At 42.4% G+C, this 21,150-nt stretch overlaps 1 protein-coding gene across 2 annotated transcripts in view; it reads left to right on the top strand.

Moving 5' to 3' along the window:
* Positions 1 to 2,410: 2,410 nt before the first annotated feature.
* The window catches only part of LOC112244915 (neural-cadherin), a 205,708-nt gene continuing 186,968 nt past the window's right edge, over positions 2,411 to 21,150 (top strand). For both annotated transcript variants that reach the window (XM_042330852.1, XM_042330853.1), the window contains exon 1: positions 2,411 to 3,657. In XM_042330852.1, the coding sequence (XP_042186786.1) occupies positions 2,652 to 3,657 (1,006 nt within the window). In that variant the 5' untranslated portion in view covers positions 2,411 to 2,651. The remainder of the gene's footprint in view (positions 3,658 to 21,150) is intronic.

The raw sequence follows: 21,150 nt of genomic DNA, 5'->3' as shown, positions 1-21,150 counted from the left end.
TGTTATCCTTTCATGCGCAGCAAACCATTCCCTAACAATGTTGGTTCGGTGGAAGCTGACATTATCCCACACAAATATATAATTTGGCAAATCTGGTCTAACTAAACCTCTTCGTGTTCTGGTATTAGGTCTCTGTAAAGTGTATTTAGGAAGGATAGGAGAAGTTGGGTGTTATAGGGCCCAATGTGTGGAATATGTGTTCTCACACCATTCTCAGAAATGGCAGCACACTGTAAAATTTCCCCCATGTTGGCCTGGTGTGTCAATTGTGTCTTGGTGTCCAATGAGATTGCGGCCATGTCTCCTGCCTTTGGCCAGATTGAACCCAGCCTTGTTCACAAAAACAAAAACATTTCATGTCCCTCCAGCTCCATTATTCTCTATATAGTAACACAGAAACTAAATTTAAAGTTAGTTTTACATAGCCTATTCTACAATCAGACAGTTTAGTAAAGTACAAATGTGTTCTGTTCTTATGGGTATCTGCAACTTCAAGAAGTATATACACAGGCTTTATTGAAATACAGTAAAACTCCCTGTACAATATACCATGTGCACGCCAATGTTTTACCTGCACATACTGGTACCGCAGCTCCTTCACTCTGTCACTATTCCTCTCAAATGGAACCTTGTACAGTTGTTTCACAGTCATTCCATTTTTTTCTGTCTACAGTGGAAATGCAGAGATATCGTTGTCATTTAGGATTGCACTTTGGATCTCTCTTAGCCTGATGGAATTGTTGGCTATGACCATGTTGCAAATGTCTTATTCTTGCTGAAGGCTGAATACTGCTGCTCTGCCACCAGCATGAGGTCATTATGTAGTCCTATATATGACATGTTGGATTCACAAATAGATGTAACAGATAGTATATTGTATTCAAAATGTGCTGTATTACTGTATATTCCTCATACAAATCTTACGGTACATTGTTATTTTTCAGACTTGTATGTACCTTTACAATAGTTGCTGTATTGTTGTGAATGAAATGCTCGAACAAACGTAAATAACGAGTACAGAATGTTTGCACAATTGATGACACTGTGGACCTATTTTACATTAGGCTGTACTCTCCGACCAGCCTCTTCCATTGTAAGACCGTGGTTTATGACATGGGCCACAATTGTGGCTCTGATTTCATCAGGGACTCTTATTCTTTGCCTTCTACCTCTTCCTCTAATATGTCTTCCCCTAACACCATCACCATCACCATCACCATCACCACCACACCCTGCCTGGGGCGACAGGTAGCCTAGTGGTTAGAGCGTTGGGCCAGCAATGAAAGGTTGATAGATCCATTCCTGAGATGACCAGGTAAAAGTCTGTCATTCTGCCCCTGAACAAGGCAGTTAACCCACTGCCGTCATTGTAACCCAGTTAACCCATAGGCCACCATTGTAAATAAGAATTTGTTCTTAACTGACTTGCCTAGTTAAATAAATTTAAAAAAAATCTTATTTCTCTTCCACAACATGTAGCTGCTGTTCAGGGTTGTGATGTTCCTCCATATTCAACAATGGTAGTGATTGTGCTGTGGGAAAGCTCCATATATATACTTCCAAACTTGATTGGTAAGATTGTGATTCCTATTTCATTACTATGTCAGCTGGCAGGTCATTTGCCAAGTTAGCAGACATCACAAACATTCCATGTCATCAAATCAAATAAAATAAAATAAAAATAAAATGTCACATACACATGGTTAGCAGATGTTAATGCGAGTGTAGCGAAATGCTTGTGCTTCTAGTTCCGACAATGCAGTAATAACGAACAAGTAATCTAACTAACTAACTAACTAACAATTCCAAAATTGTTAGATATGTCATAGATATGTATGACTGATTTTGATCATTGAATGGATCATTTTGCATGTAAATCAACTCATCAGTTTTGATCAGCAAAGCCATGTGCATGTAGTTGTTGTGCAAATTGTAGACAATTGTACTTCCTGTTTTGCACACTGTCAAAACACGTGCAATTTGCTCAAAATTAATAAGAATTTCAAATCTGGTGTGAACAAGAAACTAAATGTTCAGAGATTTGAACTTATTGTTTTTGAAAAAGAAATGATTTCTCATTCGATAATTGAGCCAAAGCGATTGAGAAAAACTGCAATATTTGTCGTATATATTCCTCAATTACCAATGACAAATCTAGGTTACTGAGTGAAAGTGATAGTTAAAAACATACAGTAGCCTATCATGCCATTGCTACTGGACACGCAGTGGAAATCAGAAAGAAGACTTACTGTATGGGTTGGAATGAAAAACTGATGGACATGAATAATGTGACGTGGCCTTCCCCGAGGAGTCAGTGTAGGCCACGCCCCCTCGAGCACGGCGCTGTCCAGTACCAGAAGCTGCTAGTGCTGTCAGAAACACTGAGCGGAGGCGCGCACTTGAGCTGCATTATCCGGAGAGCTGGGCACGCAGACTGCTGCTGGAGTGAAGACAGAGAAGACAGGGAAAGTTGCCTAGAGCTAGAGCAATGAATCAAACCACGACAATGAACAGCATTTTTGTGAATTCAATGTTCTAGATTATAATTCATCCGAAATTTTAGAGGACTTAAAATACATATTTTTCGAAATGATTAAGGGGCCTAGAGTGACAGCATAACACCACTCAGTGTGGTACAACTGACAACAGTCATGATTTGGACTATTTTAATATGCTATTTCGTGACATCTGTACTTGGGAATAAGACAGAGGAAAGGATACCGTTCTTTCATGGACATGTATTCGAGAACTCCGAGCCGGGATCCAAAGTAAACGGTCTCAGCATCCCTGTGAAGCGGGTTGACGCGCAGAGATGGTGTTCCAACTCCGGCATGCATCTGAAACTCTTGGGAGACGGAAGTAAAGATTTCAATGTATTTGCCCACCACAAACGCGGACACATACTTCTGAAAACCTCGATCGTCCTGGACAGAGAGGAGCGCTCCGAGTACCTGCTCAGCCTGGGTCTGTGCTGCCAAAGCTGCGCCACCACTGACCTTGTGGTCGCAGAAGTTGCATCTGTGAAAGTGGACGTTTTGGACACTAATGACCACGAGCCAACATTCCCTAATGCTGATATAAAAATTCATCTGGACGACGCCACTGCTCTGCGGTCTGTGGTGTATAAAGTGACCGCGGAGGATACAGACCACGGGAAAAACGCTGAACTCATTTACTTTGCTCTTCCCAAAAATGGCAGTTTCTACGTCGTTCCAAAAACTGGAGATGTACTGCTTGTGGACTCTATATTGGGTCTTACCGCCCCCATAAAGTTGAACGTGTTTGCGATGGACCACGGTTGGCCCTCACGGACCAGTCAGAGTATTGAAATAGAGATTAATCCCCGGCAATGGCCAGCGGTTCGACAGCCATCCCAGGGCGAACCGAAAATCAGACTACCTCGGAAGTCGAGGTCCCTGCTAGAGTCGGACGAGCCGGTTGTAATAAATGTTTCCGAGGATGCCAGTATCGGTTCTGTTGTAGTGAACTTATACCCAGTGAGGTTTCAGGCTGCCAGCTTTGAGTTGATGGATCCCGGTGCGGACAGCTCGCCGGTCACGGTGAGTCGGGACAGCGGAGATATAGTAATTACACGGCGCCTGGACCGGGAGACGGATCCTCTCGTGGAGATTACTGTGAAAGTTCAGGATAAAAGAGGTGAGTGCCTTTGCAATTTTATATTGCTGCTTCAATGTTGTTTCTCTCTTCAACGTACCGTGTTAAAGACATTATTATCTATAAGTGTATTTTTTCTCTCTTTAACTTAAGGGCCTCTGTAAAGTAATTATGGGCCACAGTTTGGTCTAAATTTGCCCTCTGAATCGACGTGGAGAACTGACAACATAAGCTACTCATATAGCCTCTCTGTAAAAGTGTCTGGCTTTAAAGTGCAATGATTTAAATATGTATTCGTTTCTGTGGTTACATGTTTAATAAACACCCACAGCTTTGCCTTCATGATCCCAAGAGGTTGAAACCACGCGTATGCGTAAATTATGCATGGAGAGACGTGCGCCTTTTAAATAGTTACCCTGGGAAAAATGCAATGTGCACAAGTTGAGCTTATAATACACAACATAAATTCACATTATACTACGATTTGTTGTCTGCATATTTTTTATGGTATTAGTGCAGATGTTCTGAATTTACAGGAGGCGTGCGCGGATGCTACTGTTTCTAATGACTCGATCACACCGACAGTGTTTTGCATTTTGGGACGCCTGCGTTTGCCTTGCAGCATTGCGTTGCAGAGCGTTTTTTTGGGGGGCATAACACCTCGATCACATCGACAGGGATTGGTGTTTTGGTACACCAGAAGTACATTCATTTCGATATGGAATTCTGAGTTTCCTTGCAGCATTGCATTGCAGAGGAAGTTGCAGTGCGTTCTGTGTGGTGCATACGTTGGCTTTATCGATGCGAACTGTATGAGTAGACGCCTTGACAGAAATGGTAGCAGGAGGCGAATGCTGAACTTTTGTTGCACACATAACCAGATGATGCTGCATACCATTTTGCGTAAAAAAATGTTGCCGGTGTGATCGAGGCATACCTGTAGGTTAATAATTATCACCTGCAGAAATGGCTCCATTCATGTACTCTTTGAGAGCCAGGCTACAGCTAAAATTGCATTGCTAATGCAATAATATGTGTTATCTGCACTGCTCGCATTGGTAATCCTGCGCCCAGCATATGTGAACCTGTCTGACCATGGATTTATAATGAGTGCTCAACCTCCTTAGTGTTGACCGCAGCAGCTCCAATTGACATAACATTTGTATAATTGCACGAAATTAGCTGTAAAACTGCAACAAAAAGTGTTGTAAAGCAAATGTATTTGTTTACCTTTTGTAAATAAAATGCCCTTTCTGCTAAGTGATCCCTCTGTACATATTAATTATAGTTTTTAATTACGGTGCTGAGTTAATGTAAGTTAATGTGTAGCAACTAATTGTATAGCGAATAGGCTATGTATTTGTAGATCGACTGAGGTGAATGAACCTACAGCAACCAATGTGATAATGGATGGGGTAATCTTTGCTTGTGTTTTAGTTTTTGCTGTTCTCCAAATAGCATTTGAGTTTTTAAATTGTATAGAAATGCAGTACATGAGCTTCAACACACACCGACTTCACAAAAAATCTGACCCTGGCTATGGCCCTGTGTCTCAGGCATGATAAACCGCATTGTTTGAAGTGATAGGTGATGTGCTCTCTTTTGGGTTTTGAGTGGGGACCTGTAGATTATTGTAGCCAGAACCTGCAGTATTGGCTGTGTTTAGTGTTCATATTTGCAAATGTATACATTTGCCAGTTGCCTCTGTCAGGCAGGAGTACAACCCACATTTTTATGTTTAATTGCTCAGTTGCCATGCACTGTGCTAAAAAAAAGTGCAATATTTGACCCAGCTGTTCTAAAGCGATGGGCGAATTACACCATATCTGCGTTCATGCAGATGGTCATTCAACCAGTGCTGCCTGTCTACAACAACGAGCACAGGGAATTTGACGTCTGTGTGTGCAAAGATGGCGCGCTCTGCATTCATTTCTAGGCTATGTGAAGTATGGGGGCCTATTTACATGCATTAGAGTGAATAAAAAACCCATCAGTTCTCGTTTTCTCATTTCCCTCGCTGAGTGTTGTGAAATGATTTAATGAATCCTAAAATTGGAGTGTGGTTCAGGTATTAATTAACCACTGTTTTTTAATGATCAAATAATCTACTTGACTTGATTTCAAATGTTCTAGCAGACACCAGTGTTTAATATGGACAAATCTGTGTTCAAGGAACCGGAATTTCATGTGGTGGGAATGTGGTGGAGTCTAATCCTTTTTGAGTGGAGATCCTGCTCGACCTGGCTCCATATGCTGGCATTATCCATGTAATCCCATCTCATACACGTTCTCATTTCTGGGATTTAGAATTTGCAGCACAGTTTGTTGGAGAACTTGTGCGCTTCGAGGGAATAGAGAGGCCTTAAAGTAATGCGTTTATCGCGAACAGTGTGCTCCATGGCCCACTCACATTTTTCCGCGGTATTCATGCGCTGCGCAGCGGAGGTCCGCTACAACCACTCCTGCATGAGTTGTTGCCAGGGTTGTTGATTTAATGAGCTCGGCCTTTGGTGTTTTCATTACTGTCTGTCTGTGTGCTTGTCTCGTGGCCCGAAGACCAGAACCTTCTGTAGATGTTGCGTGTCTGGCAAAGAGAGAGAGTGTGTGTGTGTGTGTGTGTGTGTGTGTGTGTGAACTGCGAGATAGCTTCTCGGAAGCCAGGGGATTCACAGTAATGAGGTAAAAACAGCTGGCTTCAATCAAGTATGAGAGGTGTGTCAGTTGACCTCACTTATAACAGTATCTGTGAACTAGACCAACTCCCTATTGAGTACATGTAGACTAGCACGCATGATATTCTACATCTAAATTTGTGCTAATAAATTTAGTATGGTATGTTATGTTTCTTATGGTTTGTAATAATTTGTGGATGGCAATCACCCATTTTGTATGTATGACTTGTTACGAATTACAATTCATATTATATGTTAACAATTTACAAAACGTACAATATGTTACGAATTTGAAAGACTTAGAATATGTTACAAATGTGTAAAATGTACAGTATGTTACGAATTCTAGTTAGGTGGCTGAGGTTAGCTAGCTCACTAATGTTATGTTTGCTAGGGATTAGGGTTAAGGGTTAGGGTTAGGTTTAGGAGTTAGGTTAAAAGGTTAAGTTTAGAAGTTAGGTTAAATGATTAGGGGAAGGGTTAGCTAACATGCTAAGTATTTGCAAAGTAGCTAACAAGTAATCAAAGTAGCTAATCAGCTAAAGTTGTACGTGATGAGATTTGAACTCATAACCTTCGGGTTGCTAGAAATTCACATTATACACCCACTAATCCACCACGACCAGCCACCCTCCTTTCGTTTTTGCGTTAAATAACCATTTGTCTCATGTAACCATACCAAACATAATATATCATACTAAATGGAGTGCCGTGGATTTACATAGAGAATAATACGGAATGTTCTGAGACCAGGTGGATCCTACAGGAGAGTAGGAGCATGCAGTCAGAGACAGATGAAAAATGAAAATATATTGTCTGTTATTACTTTATTTATCAGGATCAAACAGCCACTGCTATATATCTTCAAACAGCATATTGCATTGCACATTATTAGCCGTCATACAGACATGCACACTCAGCGATGCACACGTTTCTGCCTAGTGCCAGTGAGTGAGCTAGGCTGTGGTTTGATAACAGAGCTCTGCTGCAGCTTGTATATCGTGCTTGTTCATTCTGTGACCGTCCCCTTCTCACCTACCTCCACTGGTCAGTTGATTCTCTTTATTAACTGACCAGTGGAGGTAGGAGAGAAGGGGACTGCCTGAGGTGAAATACTGGCTGGCCTGGGGTGAAATAGCCTTCTCATGTGAGTTGGTATCTACTCTCTATTAGCTTTTCTGAGGGGAGTCACCCAGGGCTCTTTCCGTTATCTGGCGTTGGGGGAGAGCAGAGCACCACTTGAATCCTATATAGTTATTCCTATCTCTGTCTGGCTGTCTGTGTTATCCAATAACACTGGCCTCAGCCTTACCCTGGCTGTCTCAGCCACCTAAGTGGTCCCAAAAACACCCAGCCCCACAGACCTGGGCCCTCTGTTTCTCCCTTTATCCCTTCCTCCCTCCCTCCCTCCCTCTCTCGCTCACTCCCTGCCTTCTTCACGTCTTCTCTGAACTCCACGCTCTGAAGTCTCTCTTCCTAATTGCTATGTGAACTCTGTAATATGGAAATAGAAGGCCTCTTTAGCTGTGTATTGGTTGAGGCTATGGGCTCCTGTTTGATATGTCTGGTCTCCATGATATTGCTGCAGTGGGATCAATTAATGTGTGCGTGGGGACGGAGAGGGGGAGCGTGTGTGCAGATCAAACAGGCGTGTGGCGCCAGACTTCCCATCTTAACGCTCTCTGCCTTGCGGCCCTTTTTACTATCTCTATATCCCATCAGGGTCATCATCACTCTGTCTCTCACGCTCTCTCTCAATCATAGCATGTTTTTTCATGCTTCTCCATCTCTTTCCTTCCACCATCTCTCTTTTTCTCTTACCTTCCCTCTTTATCTCTTTCTCTCTTTCTCTCTCTTTCTCTCTTTCTCTCTTTCTCTCTTTCTCTCTCTCTCTCTCTCTCTCTCTCTCTCTCTCTCTCTCTCTCTCTCTCTCTCAATTCAATTCAATTTAATTTAAGGGCTTTATTGGCACGGGAAACATATATTTACATTGTCAATGTAAGTAAAATAGATGATTACAAAAGTGAAATAAACAATAAAAATTAACAGTAAACATTACACTCTCTCGCTGTCTAACACATTGTATCAGACCTCTGTCTGTCATGTCTCCCTGAGTGGTTGTGTGATCTTTTCTCTCATACAGAACATGCTATGACTGTCAAAGGCATCAATATGATGGGGTGCATATTTGTCTTGCTGAAGCACGCTTGAAGCTGGCATAACTCTCAATCAAACTGACAAAGAACTGACTACCGCGTCCGATGCGCATTGAGTTTGACAAGAACCCCAAACGTGTTATATACACAGTGGATCTGATCATTCCCCATCCATTCTCCTCTATCTATCTATCCACCATAGTGTTTGACTGTTTGATCCACACAGAGAGAGCTGGGATTTGGGTTTGAGCAGAAGTTGATAGGTTTTCGGGGACTTAATTCCTCTCCTCCCTGGTGTTACTGTTAATCTGATTGGGGAAGAGCCTGGAAATTAAACAGCATATGGGAGGCTTCATCTCTCAGGAAACCAGAAGATTGTGTGCCTGCTCACGTGTACACAACAAAAGTTAAATGAGTTTCTCTCTCCCCTCCCCACCTCCTCTCCAAAACACGTACACGCGCTTTGCAAACACGTATAGACATACATGAAGACGCATACATCCAAACCCACAGAACATATGCACTCAACACACACCTACGCAGCATATGCTCCGATACAAACATTCTCACCTGCTGTAGATACCCTCGCTTGCACTCGGCTCGCACATAGATTGCCCTGGTATGATCCATGAGCAGAATGTATACCTGTGAACTTCTACAAACTCTCTCTCTTTCTCTTTTTCTGTACTTCACACCCTCTTTTCTCTCTCCTCCACTCTCTCAGTTTCATCTCATCCCTCAGTCAGTCATTTCACAAATGCATACACACGCACACACACATACTGTACCTTGCACAACAAGCTTAGCAGATTTAAAGAATAATTGAATGATTATAGATTTATATAATGCGTTTCTAATAAATTGCATGTGATCTGGAAGCAGATATTCACAAAACTACATACACTACTGTTCAAAAGTTTGGGGTCACTTAGAAATGTCCTTGTTTTTTAAAGAAGATCACTTTGTTTGTCCATCAAATTAATCAAAAATACAGTGTTGATATTGTTAATGTTATAGATGACTATTGTAGCTGGAAACATCTGATTTTTAATGGAATATCTACATAGGCGTACAGAGGCCCATTATCAGAAACCATCCCTCCTGTGATCCAATGGCACGTTGTGTTAGCTAATCCAAGTTGATCATTTTAAAAGGCTAATTGATCATTAGAAAACCCTTTTGCAATTATGTTAGCACAGCTGAAAACTGTTGTTCTGATTAAAGACGCAATAAAACTGGCCTTCTTAAGACTAGTTGAGTATCTGGAGCATCATCATTTGTGGGTTCGATTACAGGTTCAAAATGGCCAGAAACAAAGACCTTTCTTCTGAAACTCATCAGCCTATTCTTGTTCTCAGAAATGAAGGCTATTCCATGCGAGAAATTACCAAGAAACTGAAGATCTCGTACAACGCTGTGTACTACTCCCTTCACAGAACTGCGTAAACGGGCTCTAACTAGAATAGAAAGAGGAGTGGGAGGCCCCGAGGCACAACTGAGCAAGAGGACAAGTACATTAGAGTGTCTAGTTTGAGAAACAGACGCCTCACAAGTCCTCAACTGGCAGCTTCATTAAATAGTACCCACAAAACACCAGTCTCAATGTCAATAGTGAGGAGGCGACTCTGGGATACTGGACTTCTAGGTAGATTTCCTCTGTCCACTGTCTGTGTTGTTTTGCCCATCTTAATCGTTTATTTTTATTGAAGTTCTCAAGTTTTAATGAAGCTGCCAAGTTGAGGACTTGTGAGGCATCTGTTTCTCAAACTAGACACTCTAATGTACTTGTCCTCTTGCTCAGTTGTGCACCAGGGCCTCCCACTCCTCTTTCTATTCTGGTTAGAGCCAGTTTGAGCGATTCTGTGAAGGGAGTAGTACACAGTGTTGTATGAGATCTTCAGTTTCTTGGCAATTTCTTGCATGGAATAGCCTTCATTTCTCAGAACAAGAATAGACTGACGAGTTTCAGAAGAAAGCACTTTGTTTCTGGCCATTTTGAGGCCTTAATCGAACCCACAAATGCTGATGCTCCAGATACTCAACTTGTCTAAAGAAGGCCAGTTTTCAGCTGTGCTAACATAGTTGCAAAATAGTTTTCTAATGATCAATTAGCCTTTTAAAATGATAAACTTCGATTAGCTAACACAACGTGCCATTGGAACACAGGAGTGATGGTTGCTGATAATGGGCCTCTGTATATGTAGATATTCCATTAAAAATCAGACGTTTCCAGCTACAATAGTCATCTACAACATTAACAATGTCAACACTGTATTTCTGATCAATTTCATGTTACTTTAGTGAACAAAAAATGTGCTTTTGTTTCAAAAACAAGGACATTTCTAAGTGACCCCAAACTTTTGAACCGTAGTGTATATGCATGATGAAAATAGATTTTCAGTTGAGTATATATACCCAAAGTTGATATTTATAGCCTCACTGTTGTGTATTTCTAAAATCCCATTGCCCAGCAATCTGCTTATAGTAGATTGAGTCAGCTTGGAAGGATTAGAAAGGCAGTGATGTGTAAAACAACACACACTTAATTACTGGAAGATTGTAATGTATTAGGATTTACGGTGACGAAAGGGGACGAGGGAGGGAATGAGATAATGCTTAAGGACTTATTGGACGCTTTGGGCATTATACCCAAATTCAGAGGGGTTGGGTTAAATGTGGAAGACACATTTCATTTGAATGCATTCAGTTGTACAACTGACTAGGTATCCCCCCTTTCCCCTTGCCCTTTCTATCCGTAGCTATGAAATGGAGTGAATGGCAAAGTGAGCATGTGAATATACTGCACGTGCATAGTTTAGCAATCGTAAACAGGTGCTGAAGATTGAGAGGGACATGTCACTAAATATATGTCCTGCCATGTACATAATCATGGCATGTGCATACTGTATATGCAGAAGCTCACCTTAGACAGAATACCACAAACACACAGACATGATGAGGCCCTGTCCGTCATCTTCTTGCCGTCACTACGCTCCCCCCCCGCCAGGCGTGCGACCTCCGCAGTAGCAGCGGACATGGCTGTCAGTGTCACTTGTCACCAGGGTGTGTAACTGTGATTGGCGGGGAGAGCGATCGATGGGTTTGACTGAGAGATCACACAGCGTTTAGTCAAGGCTCCGCTCCGCTCCTGCCGTCTGCTGTCACTAAGACCATCACTGACCCAGCCCGACTCTCCATGATTGAGTTCTGCATTTGGATGAAGAAGATACATGTTGGAATAAAAGAACAGAATAGATGAGTTGCTGAGTGCCACCCACCCCCCTCCCCTCCTCTCCCACTCTATGTCCCTGAATCTAGCATGCCTTCACAAATTAGGAATTTGTCACTGCATTTCTTTGCCAGTTATTGTGGCATTTGACGGAATGTCTGTGAGCGTGGGAGTGGGTGTGTGTGCGTGTGCATGTGTGCGTGCGAGCGTGGTGTGTGTGCGTGCGTATGCGTGTGTGCAAAGCAAGTGTTATATTTTTATGGTGAAAGCTCTTTCGTGCACGTGAGGCTACAATACGTTGAGTTTTCCGGGGAATCTTTGAAGTGAGCTGTAGCATATTACCCAATTATGTCTGTTATTAAAGAATTTGAAACTATGTTGTGTATGTGACTGGGTTTCATGTGTGGATATAAATATGCGCAGGTATGTTTAATGCTAAGTCTACAAGCGTAGGGCTGGATTGTTTTTATTAAATCCCGTATGTCTATAAATATTGTATATGCATTCGTTCATATAGGGCAGAACATTGTTTTATATAGCCTACAGAAATTGGTTAAGTTATGACATGAAATAAATGTGTTCATATTGGCAGGATATTGTATATACTGCCGACATTTGGTCGTTAAAATAAAAAATAAAAAAGCGTATTACCTACAATAAAAAGTTTTGTTTGACAAAGCGTGGGTGCGTGTGCGTGTGTGGTACAGAAGTGGGCAGAGCGCAGCCAGAATGACAGTAATCCTCTGGTGGATTAATTATCAGAAGGTGGCGTGGTTTTTGTCGAAACAGAAATGTAAACTATCAGGAGGAGGTCCAAGTGAGGAACCCTCCAATCTCCAATGTGTCCCACTGCCAAATTCCCTGGCAGCTCAATGTTTGCCATGCTGTATCCTTTCTCTCGCTCTCCCTCTCTGTCCTCCTACACTTTTCTGTTAATCTGAGTCTACTTATCTACCCTCCTTTCTGCCTTAGTTCCTCCTCTCCTCCCACAGTAACATTTTTCTATTACTGTAGTACTTCACTTCTCTCAGTCCAATTCTACAATCTATCTCTCCCTGCTAGCTGTCTGCAGCTGTCTTGTTATTTCCTATTTTCCTCTGTTGGCTCACCATTCCTCTCTGCCTTCTTAGTTTCTGCCCATTCTGCTCATCCTCAACTTGCACTCTCTTCTCTCTCTCCTCCTCCTTGCTGAGTTGCCTCGCCAGACACATCCCTCTTTCATCCTGCTCTCTCCTTTTCTGATACACCCTCCAATCATCGATCGCCTCGTCAATCTGTCTCCAGTCAAACTTTGGCGGGATGTCTGCATGTTTTTTTCTCTCTCTCTCTCTCTCTCTCCACAGCACTGGATCTGCCTGCTCTCTGATTAGTTTATTTCCAATCTGCCGGCTGAATCTCAGCACACAGCAGCACAGTTGCCTAATTGCCAGACTTAATCAAAGAGACAAACGAAGGGATGGGAGGCAGCTAGTGACCTTTTAGAGATGCCATGCTCCTCTCTCCCCCTCTCCCCTCCTCTACACACCTCTCCTCTCCTCGACTCTATTCTCCAGGAAGAGAGTTGCCAGCCAGCCAATCCAGCGTTTTAATATCGAGGCTGTCAGTAGACAAATGTGGCTGTTTTTGCAACTCCTTCCCATTTCTATCCCGGCCTAATGAGCAGCGTGACTCTCCAGCCAAGGAAGTGGGAAGCAATGGGCCAGTGCAGAACAATGGCCGTGCCGTCAGATCGTTTGTCTGAGAGAGCCAGAGCCCCACGTCGTTGCAGTCGCTCCTCGCTGGCCAGGCAGGCCATGAGTAATGGTGAGTCTGCACTGGGTCTACATTAGCGCGTGACCTCTTCATGTCAACAGCAGTCACTAATGGTCGCTCCACGTCATTCAGCATAAAAGACACAGCGTGAACGATCTGATAGAAGACGAGGCACACACATCACATCACGGAGGCATGGCTAGGCAGGCAGGGAGGAAGAGAGGGCCCCACAAGGCACCGGAGATTTCCTTCTATTTGTGTTGGCTTCAAAACAGCAGCCTGTGTTTTCACAGCTCAACAAATACGGTCTTGAAACAGTGTCGGACCGGAGTGTAGGCTTTTCCCCCTAAGGAAGTTTCTTTGTGCTTTTTTTGGTTTCTTTGTGTGTATTTGTGAATCTCTGTGTGTGTGACTTGGTTTTCTCTCAATCTATTATCAATACATCTCTCCATGCAGTCAGCGTGAGAAAGCCATCTCTGTGACAGGGCATTTGATGCACCTGTGTCCTTCCACATTTCCTCCATACACTGGCACTTTGGCTTGTCAACATAGTCTAAATCTGCCTGTTATTATTTAACTGGTTCTGGCTGTTAATTTTCTCTCTTTTACCTCTTTATACACTAACTGAACAAAAGTATCTGGACACTTGCTAGTCAAACATCTCATTACAAAATCATGGGCATTAATATGTCGTTTTTTTGCTGCTATAACACTCTTCTGGGAAGGCTTTCCACTAGATGTTGGAACATTGCTGTGGGGACTTGCTTCCATTCAGCCACGAGCATTAATGAGGTAGGGCACTGATGTTGGGCGATTAGGCCTGGCTCACAGTCGGCATTCCAATTCATCCCAAAGGTGTTAGATGTTGTTGCGGTCAGGGCTCTGTGCAGGCCAGTTAAGTTTTTCCACACCAATCTCGACAAACCATTTCTTTATGGACCTCGCTTTCTGCACAGGGGCATTGTCATGCTGAAACAGGACCTTCTCCAAAGTGTTGCCACAATGTTGGAAGCACAGAATCATCTCAAATGTCACTGTATGCTGTAGCGTTAAGATTTCCCTTCACTGGAAATAAGGGGCCTAGCCAAAACCAAGAAAATCAGCCCCAGACCATTATTCCTCCTCCACCAAACTTTAAAGTTGCCACTATGCATTCAGGCAGGTAGCGTTCTCCTGGCATCCTCCAAACCCAGATCCGTCCGTCGGACTGCCAGATGCGTGAAGCGTGATTCATCACTCCAGAGAACGCGTATCCACTGCTCCGGAGTCCAATGGCGGTGAGCTTTACACCACTCCAGCTGAAGCTTGCCATTGCTCATGGTGTACTTAGGCTGGTGTGCGGCCATGGAAACCTATTTCATGAAGCTCCCGACGAACAGTTCTTGTGCTGATGTTGCTTCCAGAGGCAGTTTGGAACTCAGTAGTGAGTGTTGCAACCGAGAACAGGCGGTTCAGCACTCAGCGGTTCCGTTCTGTTAGCTTGTGTGGACTACCCCTTTGCAGCTGAGCCATTGTTGCACCTAGACGTTTCCACTTCACAATAACAACACTTACAATTGACCGGGGCAGGTCTAGCAGGGCAGGAATTTGGCAAACTGGAAATGTGGCATCCTATAACAGTGCCACATTGAAAGTCACTGAGCTCTTCAGTAAGGCCATTCTACTGCCAATATTTTTTTCTCTGGATTGCATGGCTGTGTGCTCGATTTTATACACCGGTCAGCACCGGGTGTGGCTGAAATAGCCAAACCCAGTCATTTGAAGGGGTGGCCACATACTTTTGTTAATATGGTGTAGGTTAAGGCAACCTTTATTAGGATATAATTATTATTTTGGGTTGTAAACTGTTCCCATGGCAACCACTTAGACCTAGAGCACAAGAACAGTGCATATACCCTCAAATAGATTATTAATCCTAAATGTGGCCTCTCTCAGAGTGAGTGCACTAAGTGCTCCTTATACGAGCCCAGAACACAATACATTTAGCTCTCTGGTCTCTGCTGAGCACCTGGTGAGACTCTGGAGGAGAGGAAGGAGTAGATTACTCTCCCTCCTCATCTCCACCCTGCTCAATTAGTGGAGTTGGAGCAGCAGCAGGCCGCAGTATTGTAGAGTCTGGGTCTGGGAGAAGAGGAGAGCAGAACCCCACGCGCCACAGGGCTCGTCAAACAGCAGGCGGAGCACAGCCCTCTGATATCACAGGCTGCTCCTGATCAGGCCCATCAAAACAGGGTTCACTAGGCTGTAGTGTGGAGTATAGGGTACTCAGGTTAAAGGCCTGCACACACTGTATGATGTTAGCCACGTAATGCTACGATTCTACAGTCCCAGATAAAATTTCCACGTTGTGGGAAAATTCTTAGGTTGTAAACGATTATTGGACATCTTGACTCTTTCAGTGTAACAGGATCTAGGTCTGCCGAATAACTACCATTACATGCGTTCGTAGGTTCCAACAAAGTTCTTGTGTCAGAATTGTTGAGCCTTTATCGCAGGGCTCCCCAACTGGCAGATTTTATTTGTAGAAATGTATTGGGGAGGGAGATGAAAGACTATAAAAACACCAGCAAATCAAAGTGATTATAATTTTGGAAATCTGTTCCAACCCAATGGGGAAAACCTGGTTGAAAAGACGTCAGCATGATGTCTTCTTATGTTTTTTAAACGTATTTCTACTGACCAGAATATGACTTTTTCTGACCACAATAGGACCAGCTGGTCATAATTCTGACCACCATATTATGTGTTATATTGTAGCCTACTGGTCATAGTTAATACCTCATAATTTCTATTGTGTTATTGACTGTACTTTTGTTTATCCTATGTGTAACTGTGTTGTTTTTTGTCGCACTGCTTTGCTTTAACTTGGCCAGGTCGCAGTTGTAAATGAGAACTTGTTCTCAACTCGCCTACCTGGTTAAATAAAGATTAAATAAAATTTTACACAAATAATCATAACCTGATAATGACTACCTAACTACAGCTTATTACCTATACTCTTAGAAAAAAGGGTTCCAACTGGGTTCTTCAGCTGTCCCCATAGAAGAACTGTTTTTGGTTCAAGGCAAAACACATTTAATTTCCATGTAGAACCCCCTGTGGAAAGGCTTCTACATGGAACCAAAAGGGTTATACCTGAAACCAAAATGGTTCTTCAAAGGGTTCTCCTATAGGACAACCAAAATAACGCTTTTAGGTTCTAGATAGCACCTATTTTTTCTAAGCGTGTACTGTAAAAAGTATTGCAGGGGATAAAGTTGGATATTGAACATTTTGTTCATTACATTTCTATCGGTTTCCATAGTTACCAATTAAAGTTCATCTGCAACATATTCTTACATTTAAAATAGATCAAGCAATGGCCAAAAACAAATCTACACCACCATTCTTCACATATCTGCATACAATAATTGTTTCATGATTCACCCACAGAAATGACACGCATAGAAATACTGGGAGTATATAAAGGGCCCTTGTTTTATTTGATGAATGATTAATAAGAGTGGTGTGATGGGCTAGATCCTCATCAGGGACCTCTGAGCACAGGAGGCGATCTGGAGCGTCATGGCCCTCTTGAAGAGTTGTGTGGCGGGTTCGATCTGCAGTGAAAAGAATCAGCGCATTACAACTTTATCAATTAGAGATTTTATAAGCAAACTAAAAAAGGACATTCTTGAAGAAACTTGGACTCAGCTGGCTAAAAGTATTTCCATGGTACTAGATGAATAATTTTGTGACAGACGTAACTTAGAGATGTCTTTAATAAAGAGCAATTTGCTCATATACAGTGGGGCAAAAAAGTATTTAGTCAGCCACCAATTGTGCAAGTTCTCCCACTTAAAAAGATGAGAGAGGCCTGTAATTTTCATCATAGGAACACTTCAACTATGACAGACAACATGAGAAAGAAAAATCCAGAAAATCACATTGTAGGAATTTTTATGAATTTATTTTCAAATTATGGTGGAAAATAAGTATTTGGTCACCTACAAACAAGCAAGATTTCTGTCTCTCACAGACCTGTAACTTCTTCTTTAAGAGGCTCCTCTGTCCTCCACTCGTTACCTGTATTAATGGCACCTGTTTGAACTTGTTATCAGTATAAAAGACACCTGTCCACAATCTCAAACAGTCACACTCCGAACTCCACTATGGCCAAGACCAAAGAGCTGTCAAAGGACACCAGAAACAAAATTGTAGACCTACACCAGGCTGGGAAGACTGAATCTGCAATAGGTAAGCAGCTTGGTTTGAAGAAATCAACTGTGGGAGCAATTATTAGGAAATGGAAGACATACAAGACCACTGATAATCTCCCTCGATCTGGGGCTCCACGCAAGATCTCACCCTGTGGGGTCAAAATGATCACAAGAACGGTGAGCAAAAATCCCAGAACCACACGGGGGGACCTAGTGAATGACGTGCAGAGAGCTGGGACCAAAGTAACAAAGCCTACCATCAGTAACACACTGCGCCGCCAGGGACTCAAATCCTGCAGTGACAGACGTGTCCCCCTGCTTAAGCCAGTACATGTCCAGGCCCGTCTGAAGTTTGCTAGAGAGCATTTGGATGATCCAGAAGAAGATTGGGAGAATGTCATATGGTCAGATGAAACCTAAATAGAACTTTTTGGTAAAAACTCAACTCGTCGTATTTGGAGGACAAAGAATGCTGAGTTGCATCCAAAGAACACCATACCTACTGTGAAGCATGGGGGTGGAAACATCATGCTTTGGGGCTGTTTTTCTGCAAAGGGACCAGGACGACTGATCCATGTAAAGGAAAGAATGAATGGGGCCATATATCGTGAGATTTTGAGTGAAAACCTCCTTCCATCAGCAAGGGCATTGAAGATGAAACGTGGCTGGGTCTTTCAGCATGACAATGATCCCAAACACACCGCCCGGACAACAAAGGAGTGGCTTCGTAAGAAGCATTTCAAGGTCCTGGAGTGGCCTAGCAAGTCTCCAGATCTCAACCCCATAGAAAATCTTTGGAGGGAGTTGAAAGTCCGTGTTGCCCAGCAACAGCCCCAAAACATTACTGCTCTAGAGGAGATCTGCATGGAGGAATGGGCCAAAATACCAGCAACAGTGTGTGAAAACCTTGTGAAGACTTACAGAAAACGTTTGACCTCTGTCATTGCCAACTAAGGGTATATAACAAAGTATTGAGATAAACTTTTGTTATTGACCAAATACTTATTTTCCACCATAATTTGCAAATAAATTCATTCAAAATCTTACAATGTGATTTTCTGGATTTTTTTTCTCATTTTGTCTGTCATAGTTGAAGTGTACCTATGATGAAAATTACAGGCCTCTCTCATCTTTTTAAGTGGGAGAACTTGCACAATTGGTGGCTGACCAAATACTTTTTTGCCCCACTGTACATAGTTTGCGTCCTTCTCCAACAGGGTAATATTTCTGATCTTTCCAGAGGGCAACACATCAACCTCCTGAGTTTTCTGACGTTTCATGACACTTACTGTAAGCATAAAAAAATACGAAAATAAATTAACAATTGGCATAATGTGGGCATGCAGAACATAACAGTAACGCACAGTAAAATATATTTAACAGTCAGAATCTACTAAAAGTGGTAGCACAGGCAACTTTTTATAAACACATCGCTCTATAATCCTAAGGACAGTGTCCCGGACAAAAGTTCCCCAATTGAGGCCAGCTTGGCGGTCTTAAAAAAAAAAACAGTTCAATACAAAAATTTAAGTATGTGTACAGAGGCAATAAAAATACAAAATATTATATTGTTCTCAAGTTATGTGTCTGTCATATCATCCCTGCAACAAACAGTGTTAGACATGGGTGTAATTGGCACATTTCTTCCTCTCCTCCGGAACTGCACAAGTTTTTAAGTGAGTGACAGGGAGAATGAGTAAGACAGAAATGGAAGAAACTTTACATGACTCACCAAGGGAAGTGTCTGTTGAATCAGGACACACGGGTTTTGCACCTAAAAAAAATAGGGGCAAGTTAAAATAGGATTTAATTTGCCTTATTAGAAGCGGTGCTATTTCAATTTGATCCACTTACACTACACTCTTAGAAAAAAGGGTTACAAAAGTGTTCTTCGGCTGTCCCACATAGGAAAAACGGTTTTGGTTCCAGGTAGAACCATTTTGGCTTCCAGGTAGAACCATTTTGGGTTCCGTGTAAAACCCTCTGTGGAAAGAGTTCTACCTAGAACCAAAGGGTTCTCCTATGGCAGGGATCATCAACTAGATGCAGCCACGGGTTTTCTTGAGAGGATGGTCAGGGGGGCAGAACATAATTAGAAAAAAATGTAACCTGAAAATTGACCACAAGAAGCCCAAACAGATATAATTTTTAACTAAAACAGAATCACTTCAAACGTTGCTTACATTTGTATACGACCTCATACTGTATCTCTCTCTATTAAGCGTGGGCATACTTTGTAACAGATTTTCAAAATTATAATCACTTGAAGCTGATTTACTGGAGTTTAGAATGTTTTTCTAAGAGTGTAGGATCAGACAATCATGAGCAGCTAAGTAGCATGTCTCTTGAGGAATCCAGTCTCCGTGAGACCTGATGCAGAGAAAAACATTTCATGCTCATCAGCATAGCTCGTACAAACCTAGCTCTTACAAAGATGGTTAGTAGGAATCAACACACATTGAAGATCAGAATAACACACATCAACATTTTGCACATAACTTATTGTCAATGAGTATGGATTTAAGGAGGGGTGGTTCTGCTTTCTCCTTTCCCTAGGATGTGGTAGAATAGATCAGTGGTAGCTGAGTGGGTGGCCAGGCACTGCTGTAGAGGCCAGGCATCAGGTCATTGACATGTTTCAAGAACTGTAAAGTCAGAGACGAATCATGATTAACCATTACCTAAGGTCTTCACTAAGTTGGACTTAGCCTAGTAAGTAGATTGACTATGTTGCCCCTCAGCAATCTGGCAGTTAGGCAGACAGATAGAGAGAGAGAGCAAAACATTTACATTTCTAAGTCAGCAGGCTGGATAACAACTGTACTCCTTTTTGCTCCCTCCTCCATCCGAGCTAGAAGATTCCTGCAAAAAGAGATCATTAATAATTAAAAAGGGTGTTGAGAGGTGTAACGTTAGAATGAGTGTTGGGGAGGAGCAGGAATTTGCCAAATGTATAGCTACAGTAGCCAGCTAGCTACAGTAGCAAATCTATCCCTTGTCGTTCTTCTCCCCAACAAACCGCTGCTTCTCTTACAAAAGTAAAATAAGAATGCAGGAGAACAGTGCCTGTCACTTAGCAGTTAAAAAAAATAAAAAATAAACATTTAAAAAAACATGTGTACATTTTTAGAAAGGGCTGTTGTTTTTCAGCTGTGTTGTTGTGTAGTTTACCAGGTCTGTCCCAACTGCCATATGGAATGTTGATGGATGCGCTCTAGGAGGCTGCCTGAATGCAGAGATCTATTGCTGCGTGTGAAGCACAGATTCCAATCCAAGTGTTAGCTGGAATTTCTGTTTCTTCTTCTTTAAGGTTTCATGGCAGACTACTGTACACCTATTGGTGTACTGCCACCACCTACTTCTACTTCAGGACTTGGTTGGCGGATTGCATCCAACTTTTAGGTGCATACACCGCCACTTACTGTGTTGGTGTGTGAGGCCATACGTGACCTACCTACCGATTACATTCTTGATGTGGTAATACAAAATTGGGTAATGAAAATAAAAATTGCCCTTCCAAATGTTGG

This window comes from Oncorhynchus tshawytscha, linkage group LG12 (assembly GCF_018296145.1).
Source record: "Oncorhynchus tshawytscha isolate Ot180627B linkage group LG12, Otsh_v2.0, whole genome shotgun sequence".
Lineage (NCBI taxonomy): Eukaryota > Metazoa > Chordata > Actinopteri > Salmoniformes > Salmonidae > Oncorhynchus > Oncorhynchus tshawytscha.
The sequence above is the reverse complement of the archived record's forward strand: the minus strand, read 5'-3'. Positions and strand labels throughout refer to the sequence as shown.